The sequence below is a fragment of the Psammomys obesus genome, unplaced genomic scaffold (genome assembly GCF_907164565.1).
Source record: "Psammomys obesus unplaced genomic scaffold, mPsaObe1.curated_primary_1811, whole genome shotgun sequence".
NCBI lineage: Eukaryota > Metazoa > Chordata > Mammalia > Rodentia > Muridae > Psammomys > Psammomys obesus.
Window position 1 is genome coordinate 2,313,554 of NW_026596166.1, and position 12,521 is coordinate 2,326,074.

The 12,521-nt window shown below is 37.6% G+C and overlaps 1 protein-coding gene across 2 annotated transcripts in view; it reads right to left on the bottom strand.

Annotated features, from left to right (window-relative positions):
• Positions 1-1,948: 1,948 nt before the first annotated feature.
• The window catches only part of Pals1 (protein associated with LIN7 1, MAGUK p55 family member), a 48,567-nt gene continuing 37,994 nt past the window's right edge, over positions 1,949-12,521 (bottom strand). For both annotated transcript variants that reach the window (XM_055595351.1, XM_055595350.1), the window contains 3 exons: positions 11,545-11,747; positions 10,222-10,332; positions 1,949-5,106 (listed from right to left, as the gene is read on the bottom strand). In XM_055595351.1, coding sequence (XP_055451326.1) covers positions 4,930-5,106; positions 10,222-10,332; positions 11,545-11,747 — 491 coding nt within the window. In that variant the 3' untranslated portion in view covers positions 1,949-4,929. The remainder of the gene's footprint in view (positions 5,107-10,221; positions 10,333-11,544; positions 11,748-12,521) is intronic.

Sequence of the window (12,521 nt, forward strand, 5' to 3'; positions counted from 1 at the left end):
TCGTGAACATTTGCTTGGGCTGTTTGCCAGGTACTTACTGATTAGTGTTTGTTTTCAAAGTAATAGTATAAGCTTTTTTTTTTTTAAAGTGGTGCTAGGGAGTGGACCCAGGGATTTACTTTAAGTCACATCCCCAGTCTAAACTATGTAATTTAGCTCATTCCGTGGAGTAAAAAGTTGAGACACAGGGAAGCTTGAGTAATTGCTTTTAAATTAAAAAGCTGCAAAGTGGTGATGGTGAGTCCAGAATTTTAACTCCAAGTAGTCAAACTTGAGTATAAAAAAAAAATTGTTGTGTGTGTGTATATAGATAGGTAGATAGAGGTGGAGGAGTGTCTGAGCAAAGGGTCATGTTGAGTCATGTTTTTCCTTTCATCAAGTGGGTCCTAGCACAGAACTCAAGTTGTAGGACTTGGGGGCAAACAGCTACATCTATGAGCAGCCTCACTGACCGTAAAGGTTTACACTCGCTTGGTTTGTTGTTAGCATGTACATGTTAGCATGTGCAGGCCAGAGGACAACCTTTGTTTTCTGAAACAGTCTCACTGGCTTGGAGCTTACCAAATAGGCCAGACAGGCAGGCTGTCAAGCTGCAGGGATGTCTCCGGCTCTTTGGTGCGGGAATTCTAAGCATGCTCTACCATGCTGTTTTTTTGTACATGGGTTCTGGGCCGGGTATTGAATCCAGACACTCTTGGCAAACCCTTCAGTAATCTCCCCAGCCCATATCCTTTTTATCCTGCCTGTCTTTTCTAGGTATTTAAAAGAAGGATAGAGATCCTGTCTCAGAGCACCTGATTTGTAGAAAAACAGATGTGATCCATTGGAGAAAATGTTCATCACTTAACTTCCCAGTACCTTGGTGAGGTGTAAATTGTACCATTTCAGTTCTGCATTTGGAGAATTTGAGCAGCTTATGTAGGTCAGATAGCATAGGTGGAAGGAATCCAAGTCAAGTGAATCTTGATTTCAGAGGCATAATCCTTAAGCACTACACACTGCATTTAGTTTGAAGATGGGGGTAGAGAGCCACATTTAGGCTTTAAAAAAATGTATTATTTATTATGGAAATTCACTTATTTAAAAGCATTGGACCAAAGGCATGTAGATTTCTCATGCAGTCTCAGTAAGGCTCTGCTACTTTTGGGTCTTATTTAAGGGGTCTTATTTAAACTGTCCACAGATTTACAGATGGTTTCCTATTGAGATAGGGTTGTCTTATGTTCCAGGGTGGTCTGGAGCTCAGCATCCTCCTGCTTCAGCCTTCTGAGTGCTGGGATTGCAGGCACACATCATCATGTTCAGCTAAAACTTTAGATGACTTTATGGCTTCACATTAAAAAGTCAAGATTAAATAGTGGGTAAATATTGGGTTTAGCTGGGAGTGAGCTGATCCAAAGGTGATAGATGAGACCAGGGATAGAAAGCAAGCTCGCGTAAGTTAGGTTGCAGATCTATAGTTAAAACTTTATGATGTGACAAACAGTGGGAGAAGTGAAATGAGGGCCAACAACTCATTCTGCTGCCCTAAGGAGAATTCGCCTTTTATATACCTCTCTCCTCTGAAAAGTTCTGTGCTCACAGCTTTGAGTTGGTTTTTTTCAATACTTTTAGTTTAAAGCCCAGGGGTGGTGGTGCACACCTTTGATCCTAGTGCTTGGGAGGCAGAGGCAGGTGGATCTCTGTGAGCTTGAGGCCAGCCTGGTCTACAGAGTGATTCCAGCAGAGTCAGGACTTATGTAGAAACCTGTCTCAGCACACAAACACCAAAAACAAAAAATAAAAAAACCCCAACCCAAAAGTGCCAATAAAGGACATCCCATGGCAATTACACTGTAATTTGATTTTCACTCAGAGATCCCGATATTGCTTCTGACAAACCCTTGAAGGGGAGTAGTCTGTATGTGTACACACCTTGGATATAACCATAACAAAAGGAAGCATCCAGTGGCTTTTACAATATGAAATATAGCTTTACTTTTTATTTTTACAATACATTGTGCAGTATGACATCTCAAAATAACGAGTGCTGAAATAAGACAGTACAAAGGGAGAGCAACAACAATGTCAGTGACTACCTTCATTAATCCCTGGTTTATACTTTCCACACATTCACAAAAATTACATTCAAATCATTCCTTATCAATATTTACTCCTGGGCCATGAAGGGAAGGAAAATAATCCATACACTAGATTTTCATAAAAAGCTAATCTGGACCAGTTGAATACTAACATCCTATTAGTTCTGATGTATGAACACTAAGAAATGAAGGTACTTCCTTGTTTGGATTTATTAGCTGGTACCATATGCTTTGTTTTAAGACAGGGTATGATGTAGCTGACAGTAACCTTGAGCTGCTGAGCCTTCTGCTTCCACTTTCCAAGTGCTGAGCCATGAGCCCTGATGCTGCTTTTCTGCACTGCTGGGGATCTAGCCAGGGCTTTGTGCATGCTCGGCAACTACCAACTCTACCAACTGAGCTATGTTCCCAGCCAACTACAGTATCATTTCTCTAACTGGCGAGGATTTCCCTGGCCCTGCAGTTCCAATCAGAAGCACAGAGGGATAGGAGATTGAATAGGCCCTAATGACTGTACAATTACATGTATAACAAGGCTTTTTTTTTTTTAAGTTAGCATAGTTTAACTGTGTTTAGGGACTCTGTTGAGCATTAGTACGTTCAGAACCACTAGGATTTACAAAAGTTCAGGATATATATTCTATTACTACTTACAAGCAAAGATCTTACTGACCTTGAGAATCTCAGTCTAGAAATATGTGTGGTGGCATGGCCTGTGCCTAAGTACAGGGTCTGCCTGTGAAAACCATGTGTGTGAGTCTTGGTAGCCCTACTGTCACCAGTGGCATTGACTGGTGAGTTCTTAAAACCTCACTCAAATCCAATATTCATCCATCCATCTCAGGTAACTCAAGCCAGTCTTCAACTCTAGATCTTCCTGCTAGGGTTACTACTAGGGTTATAGGTGTGTACCAGTCTCAGCAGTCAGTATGCAGACTGCAGAGCTCTACTGACCATAGACTAACTTTCATTCCTGAGGAGAAAAAAAAACACTGAAAAACTGAAAAGATTTCCCTCTTTTAAGTGTCCTTCAATGTTGACAAGGGTGTGGACCTTGCATTTTTTTCCCTGCTGTAAACTGGGAGTGTTCAGACTTGACGCTGTTACAGCATTCCTTTCCTCAAGAATGTTCCTTTATTCCTAAGGAAAATTATTCTGAAAATATTTCTAATAGACACACCTGCCAGCCAACTACAAAAGCCATGCATTGAACATAAAGACATCACAAACTCTGTATTTGTTCCAATGAGATTATCTAGAAGCGAAATCAGACATAAACAGCACTGACAAGACATTAACAACTGCTGTGCTAAGTGTCAAGTCAGTATCATTCCAGTGTTTAGCTTTGGGAACATGAAATGCTGTAGCTACATTAAAGCAAGACATTCACATTTGAGGTTGGTTGTCACGTGACATTTTCCTTAAAGGCTTGAGAAGAGTACAAGTTAACTTTCCATGCGGATATGTAGACACTGATTTTTAAAGCTAAAGCTATAGAGACAGTACAAAAATCCTGTTAGTGTCAACATTTAAGATTTAGCAAGCTGTTGAATTCCGGTCACAAGGAAGACCTTGTTAGGACAAAAACATGCTTAATAGTACTCTCCTCCGATGTCCTTTTCTAAAATGCTCAATGACTTAGGTCTTCCTTCTCATCTCAAAGTCAGTTTTCATGGTATTTCCTCAGTGTGCAGGTATGTATAAAATTTTATTCCAAGGCTGAACACAACTATTTATTAACCTATTTAATTATTAGTATACAGTACAGCAGATTTCCAGTTTGATACCTACCTACATACACAGCACAGTCATAGGCATAATTCTGTGCTCAGATATAAAAATGCAGAAACTGTCAAATGTGTTATGTCCTTCCACTGATATAAAAACTATTTGCATCACAAGGAAAATATTTTAATGGTCAACATGGTTTATATGAACACTTGTATCACAGCAAAGAATCAAGGCCATCAAATCACAATTTAGTAAAATAATTCAGAAAATTCTATCTTTAAAAATGTCAGCTTCTTTTATATATTTATAGCTACACTACTTGCTACTGAGTGCATTCTCATCCACAAAGTCTAAGCAAATAAAGCTGGTTCTATTTCTTTTTTGATTTTTGAAACAGGGTTTCACTGTGTAGACCTGGCTGTCCTGGAACTTGCTCTGTGGACCAGACTGGCCTTGAACTCAGAGACCTGCCTGCCTCTGCCTCCCTAGTGCTGGGATTAAAGGCATGCACTGCCATGCCCAGCAAAGCCGGAATTTTTGATGGAATGTTTTTCAGAATGAAAAGACAACAAATTTAAACTTAAAAAGTCACTCCAAAGTGGCACCTTTTTTTTCTTTTCCTCTTTAATAGAAGTATTTCTGATAACTAACTAGTTTGTTTAGGAAAATACTGTTATTCCCACTGCACAGAAGCACAGCCCTTTCTCCCAATAATCCCATGACGTCATTTAAGTTAAGTGTTAAATAATGTTAATATTTATAACTATGTGAGACAATGGATTTATGTATATACATACTTGTTTTTTCATAGGCATCTGAACAAGAGGAAAAGGTGAAAACAAAAGGTTTTATCGGGATGAATCAGAAATGCTCTGAAGAAAGTTTCCATTTTAAATCTCCAAACAAGCCAAAGGCCCCTAAAGCCATGCACAGGAAGAAGGATTATTGTGTACAAACTGCCTAAGGGACCTTTCTCACTAGTTCAAGAGATCTATTAACAGGTCAGCAGCTTATTTTACTGCCTTCTACCTTATTCTCAGCATTGAGGCCATCTTCCTGTTGATGGTTTGCCAAATAAAGTCCAACATGATGACACAGAATAAAACAGGCATTTCTTTCACCTTAGCCAAGTAGATGGCACCCACTGAGGTTCAGTATCCAGTTTGTTAATGAGCCTAAGCAATTCCTGGCAGGCTTTATCAAGATCTGAATTCACAATTGCAGTGTCAAAGTAGTGGCCATTGTTCTGTTCCATTTCTCTAGTCTTCTCAATGATCTCCCTTAACTCTTCAGGCTGCAGAGAAAAAATAAAGACTGTGAGGTCACACAGGATACAGAATGCGTCCGGAGGGTTACTACATGGCTTTCCTCTGTGGTAGACTCTATTGCTCCTTCCTAACCCTTCTCTTGGGACATCTTAGCATCAGCATCTCTAGAAATCCTGTTTGAATACTGGTTTATAGCACCTTTTGTTTTCATGTATTAACATTTTATCTCTATGCTTGAAGAACATGGGTGATTACTTAGACTTCCCTGAAAACTTTTCCATTTTTTAGAGCCTCAGAATCTATCTAACATAGGGCTGTAACATAGGGCTGGAGAGATGGCTCAGCACTTGAGAACACTACTTGTTTTTGCAGATGACCCAGGTTTGTTCTCAACACCCACATAGTAGTTCCCAACCACTGGTAATTTTTGTTCCAAGGGATCTGAGAGTCCTTTTTGACCTCCTGGTGGTGCAGACATATGTGTATGGTGAAACAACCATACACATAAAAACGAATAAATCTTAAAAAATAAAAGTAATGTCTTATGTAAGGAGTCCAACTTTCTGATTAGAATAAGTGCCTCAAAAATATTCTTTACAAGAACATTTGCTTCTGCTGGCCCTGGTGGTGCATACCCTTCATTTCAGCACTCAGGATGCAGAAGCAGGTGGATCTCTATGAGTTTGAGGATAGCTCAGTTCACATAGTTCCAGGCTATTCAGGGCTACACAGTGAGACCATGTTTCAAAAACAACAGAATTGCCTTCTGTGTGCTGAAAATTTAGGCAGAATTAAAATTACAGGAAAAGAAAAGGGTTAACACATTGGTTTATCTTTTCTAAGGAAATCTAGTATCAGTCCAAGATTTAGTAACATACTGGGGGATTTATTCACGTTAGTACATTGTAAAACTGTTTTCAATGTACAAAGTTCCTTCCCCGTCCCTGGATCTGTCTATGTATCCAGGCTGGTCTAGAATTCTTGGCTTTCCTACTTCTAGTGCTGGGATTACAAGTATATACCGCCACACTGGGCTCTACTAAGGACAGTTTGATTTATTTTTTAAATTTTCTTCTTTTTCTCTCTCCCTCAAGCAGTGTTTCTCTATGTGGCACTGGCTGTCCTAGAACTCTCTATGTAAACAAGGCTGATATCACTCGGCGATCTGCCTATCTTTATCTCCTGAGGTGTGCACTGTCAAGCTTGGCCCTACAAAGGCAGTATAAGATGCAAAAGAGTATCTCACTACAGCCTGAGAAATAATATAGTCGAGGCTACTTTAAAATATGGAGTAAAGGAAATGATGCTTAGTGGAGAAAAGCCAGTGGCAAGGCTATGTGCAAAAATTACCCAGAACCTTACAGTCATCAGGCCCACAGCCAAGAAATGGAAACTACACCAAATCACCCTTGCCAATCAAGATGGCTAATTAAACTTCAGACCAAATACCTCAAAATTAAAGTCACACATCACTATGTTGATACCACAAAATGACTTCCACTCAGCTTTAACAGGAAAGTATAGTAAAAGCCTGATGACTCTAGCTTCTCCTGGGGCAGTTTCTTCCACAGCTACCTAACCTTCATTTTGAAGTGCTGTGATTGATGCAGAAGATCTTTTGTTCACAGCAGACCCCTTATCCTTATATCAGCACTATGACAGTTTTGCTGAAACCTGTCTACCCAAAGGTGGAGATTAGTTGTTAGTCATTTTTTGTTTTGTTTATTATTTTTTTTTCAAGACAGGTTTTCTCTGTGTAGCCTTGCCTGTACTGGCCTCACTTTGCGACCAGGTTGGTCTTGAAATCACAAAGACCTCCCTGCCTCCGCTTCCAGCCACCACACTTGGCTAGATGTTATCAAATTTAAAACTTTATCTCATCTGTGACAAATGGCTTATATCATTCAGTTAATACCTTATATCTATGTGAATCTCGCCTTCAAATTATAATCCATGACTCAGCTAAAATGTTTTACCTAAAAATTTCATGAACTGAAAAATTAACTTCTTGCAAAAAACTGATGTCCATCATTTTTCACAGTCTATTCTCAAGTCACTTTCCCAAAATCCAAGACAAATTCCAAAATTGAGAGTAAGAAGTTCACTGATGGTTTACACTTTACACCGAGTAAATAACACATTTAGTAAGGTTTGTGTTTACCCACTAGTTATATGTGATAAAAAGTACTGTAAGAAATAACACTACACATACAAATATAAGTGGAATAAAAAGGCAACTGTATATACCACCCTCTAGCCAGCAGGTGCAGAGCACACACTTTTACAGCTGTGCATGGACATTCAGAGTGCATGATAGGCCATAAAATAAAATTCAACACACTTCAAAATATTGACATTTCTTGAGACATATTTTCTGATAACTGTAAATCAGTGAATTCTTTAAAATCACCAAATAAGTGAAACTTAACATATTTCTAAAGATAAAAATTACAACAAAAAGAAAATATTCTAACAAAATAATGAAAAATTTACATCAAAAGTTATGGGTGCAGATAACAAATTGCATACAGGGAAATTTATTATGACAAATGGCTACATTTGAAAAGAGGAAAGGCTTAAAAATTATGGAAGGTTTCATTTTCAGAAGTTAGAGCATGTGTGAATTAAAGTCAAAATGAAGGAGAAGTGATTTCAATAGGAAAGATAAAGACAGATGCTCTCTATGGTTCTCTAAAGGGTTTTGGTAATTCTGTTCAAGCTTGGTATCAGCTTCTAAACAATTACTCAATTTCTACAGAAAAGCCTGATGAGATTTCCCCCTACCTTGGGAAAAAGTTAATAGTTTTCTTGTGATATAGTTTATATACCATACAATTTTTCTAATTTAAAAGTTTTTAGTATGGTTTTAGAGTTCTGCAATTAATACCATAATCAATTTCATAAGAGTTTTCACCTGCACCAGTGGTATCTTGCATGACAATGGCCCCACAGGCTCATATTTTTGAATGCTTGGTCCCCAGTTGGAAGAACTAATTTCGGAAGGATTAAGAGGTGTGGCCTTGTTGGAGGAGGTGTGCCACTGGGACTGTGCTTTGAGGTTTCAGAAGCCCACACCAGTCCTTGTCTCTGTGTGCCTCTAATGGAAGCTTTCAGTTACTGTTCCAGTACCACGCCTGTCTGCCATGCTCCCCACCATGATGGTCATGGACTCAACCTCTGACACTGCAATCAAGCTCCCAAATAAATGTATTAAGTTGTCTTGGTCATGGTATCTTTTCATAACAATAGAACAGTGATTGAAGATACCACCTTAAAATATTTATAAGCTAGTAGCCATTACTAATTTATGTCATAAATCCGTAGACTTATCTGTTCTGGACATCCCATATATATGGAATCATATATAACTTGTGGTCTATTGAGTCTGAGTTTTTTTTTTTTTTTTTTTTTTCATTTAACACAATGTTTTTAAATTTTCCCCTTGTTGTATTTTGCATTGGTACTTCATTCTTTATTGTCTGTTTTTCAAGATGTAATAATTAAGTTATAGGAATCAAAACAGTATGGAATCAGTATAAGTACAGATTAGAATCCAGAAATAAAAGTGCTAACACAGTGACTCAGCAGGTAAATGAGCTTACCTACCCAGAACCCATTTAAAGGCAGGAAAGAGAATCAACTCCACAAGGTTGTCCTCTGACCTCAACATGTGTTGTGGCACATGTATAGTCATGCATCCCACATACATACAAACTGTATGTACTGTGCCAAAGAACACAGAAAAGACAAACTTCTCAATAAAGACTGCTGAAACAATTTGATATCTACATTACTTCAAAACAAAAATAAAACTACCCTGTCACACCACACTAAGACCATGATTAATTTAACTAAAACACACAAGCTAAGACTAGAAATACTTAAGAAGAAAACGCAGGATAGGATCTTTATAAAGTTTTTAGACATGCATACAAATCATGAACCATAAGAAGATGAAAAACTGAACTATATGAAACACTTCTGGCAGCTGGCTACCCTCCCAGTACTTGGGAGGTGGAGGAAGGCAGAAGTACTGACAGTTTCATATCATCCTGAGCTACAGAGCAAGATCCTGTCTTAAATCCAAACCCAAACAAACCAAATAAAAACTTATTTTTCACCATCAAAAGAAGTAGTAAGGGAGAGAGAGCTGGTAGTGTGTGCCTTTAACCCCAACACTCATGAGGCATAAATAGGTGGGTCTCTATATTAGAGTTCAAGGCCACCCTGATCTACATAGTAAGTTTCAGGCTACTGAAACTCATCTCAAAAACAAAGAAAGAACCAGAATAAATAAAAAAAAAAAAAGAACAGAGATCTGGAGAAAGTAACAGCAATAAATACATGTGCAAAGGGGCTACCAGTATAGCTCAGTGGGTAGAAGAGCTTGCCATGCAAGCCTAGTGATCTAAGTTCAATCCCTGGAACCCATATAAAGGGAACCAATGCCACAAAGTTGACCTCTGACTTTGACATTCACATAATGGCACACATGTACTCACCTACACAAGTGTACACATACATATACAATAAAAAATAATGCTAATAAATGAATACAAAACCAACCCAAGGCTTGAGGCCTTTACAGAAGAATATGCTCTAATGTCCACATGAAAAAATTTTCATTTTCTTCAGGAAGATGCAAAGGAAAACCATACATAACACAGACTTCAACACATTCAGCAAAGGTCTAAAATAATTTTTTTCCTTTCTGTTCCAGATCGTGCAAAAATGAAGAAAAGGAAAACAAATAGAGGTTTGGGTGAAGAAAAAGCACTCAGTTCTGGATCCTTGCAAATGTGGAACAGCTAATGAGAAAAGTTTTGCTGAGACTTTTGAAACAGGAAGGAGGCAGCTAGCTATATAATCACCTTGGAAATGTCAGACTTGTATGGAGATTAAAGCAGTTTTAAGGAACTCACAGGTTTGGGGTTAGCAGTGAGAAATGTGTGGGGAGGACAAGACAGCCCTCTGATTTGGAGAGCTGCTATGGTTGAGCCAGCTGCAGCTATGGCAGTTTAGGGGCAAATGATATAGAAAGAATAATCAGCTTGATAGCTGATGCTGACACAGCTTCTCGGCTCCAGATAGGCGAGGGCAGTCTCTGGGAGGATCAGTATACAGCACTGTGACAAATTTACCTTTGGATTCTTGCCTTCTTTTGCTAATAATGCCCGAAGTCTCTCTTGTGAAGGTGGTGCAATGAAGATGATATATGGTTTCAAATCTGAATTCCGGAGGGCCTTCAAGGACTGTAAAGATATTTTGTTTTTAAAAAGAACTCCTAGCATTGAACTACTTCTCAATAATATATATTGTTAAGGTGTCTATAAATGTTTCCAGGCATTTCATAAATAATTCATAATATTTTGATAGTGTCTTCATTCACTGCAAAAGTATGTAAATATAAATTGACATATTATCTTAACCTAGTATTCTAGATACTGAAAGAAACATAAAAAGACATTGAAGGGATTATAACTGCCTGACAATAAATAACATGGATTATGACAACCACAATAAAATTAATTTTTGAGGAATTAGAATCAAGGAAGTTGCTAAAAAGCAAAACCAGAGAGAAAAACTTTTATACAGGCCAAATATGCCCAGAAAAAGCAGACTGTATGCACTAAGACCTGTGAACTAACACTGTCCTATCATTGCATTGCTGTGCATGCTCAAACTGAAGTACTCTCACGTGATTACACATACATGCCTTTTCCTATATGAAGAAAGAAGTAAATAAAAAAGTTTTGTTAAATAAAATGTTTATGGTTGAAAAAGCACCTAGTATCTCTGCCCTCTAGAAACCCAAACTCAAACCCCCATAACAAACAAACCAAAACCCAATCATTATTTTAGGAAGCCATTTTAGATTCAATTTCTAGAGCCTGAGCATTCTACTTAATGCCCACTGATTTTGTGGCTTGAGTTGGTATCAGCCACAGACCCAGCTACATTCATCAAAGTTCTATGTTAAAGTTGAATCATTTATAAAAAGCAAAACATTTATATAGCAAGAACAATTCTTTTAAAATAAAAATCTAAGAAGTACTGACTAGTAGTTTTGTTTGGCTTACTCTGTGAAATAGGTGAATGCAAGTTTTATTACTCAGATAACACTGAGCCTTCATTGTGACACTTGTGAGCCAGTGAAAACACTGGCCTTTTAAACCTAAGGATAACCTCCAAATTTTCTAATTTTTCTGAGATCAGAAGAGACATATTCTGGAGACTTCCAGTACAGTCAGTGCCAGAGTTTACTGCACTTTAAGTTAAAAAATATATGCATGTTGAAAGTGAAAGAGATTTAGCTATATATTTGATTTTACAAAGTGAATGGAAAATTGCAAGGGAACTTAAATAATTTGTGTCATTCTTGGACTAAACACAGATTTTTACTAGACTACTTTACAAAATATGTCCTCCAAGTTTAATACTCTAAAAAACAGTTCTAGTTTTACCTGTGTACGAAGACTTAAAAGACATATTTTGCCAGAGTTGATTACTTGTCGTACAGAATCTATGCTGGTTCCATACAAATTTTTCTCAAATTCACCATGTTCAATGAACTTGCCAGCTGCAATGTCTGCTTCAAATGCTTGCCGGGAAACAAAGTGGTAGTCTCTACCAGCCACTTCGTGGTCTCGCCTGTTCCGTGTTGTATCTAAGCAAACAAAACCAGACACAAATAATATACACAATGGGATGGAGGGATGGGATCAGTGGTTAGGAACATGTACTGGCCTTTCCAGAAGATGTGTGTTCAGTTCCTAACACTCACAGATTGCAGCCTACAACCACCTGTAACTCCAGCTCCAGCATACATGGAGCCATCTTCACAGGCAAGTGTACTAGTATGTACACACTGCTCCCACAACATACATATAAATAAAAATGAAATAAACCTATAAAACAACAACAATAGTAAAATATGGATCAGTGTGAAGAAAAATAATTCGTCAACCCAGGAAGAATTTTTATTTTATAAAAATTATAAAATTATTAAACAATGAATTGAGGAAATGTTAAGGGCCTGAGTATTTAGTACTGTTCCTACAAAAACATAAACAAAAATTGTCTGTGTTGTTTTAATAGTTAACCTTAGTTACTTTGATCCATCTTATGTTATACTGTAAAACACTGCTAAATCATCTTTCCTTAAAGTTTATTTCTAGTATAGGAGGTACTATGTAATCTTAAAGTTGTTTTCAGAAATTACTTCTAAGTTTCTATCTTCAATGTCAGTTTAAAGAATAAGGAATTGGGTTTTCTTTGCAATAGGGAAAGAAGCCTAAATTAAAATTCATTTAGAAAATCCCTTAGTACCATGCATTTAGAAAAAAATTTAAGTTCCTCAAGTACTACTTTTAAAAAAATTTGCCAATAGGTTTGGTTAAATAAATTTCCTGCCACTGATAGCACTTTTCAATAAAATGAA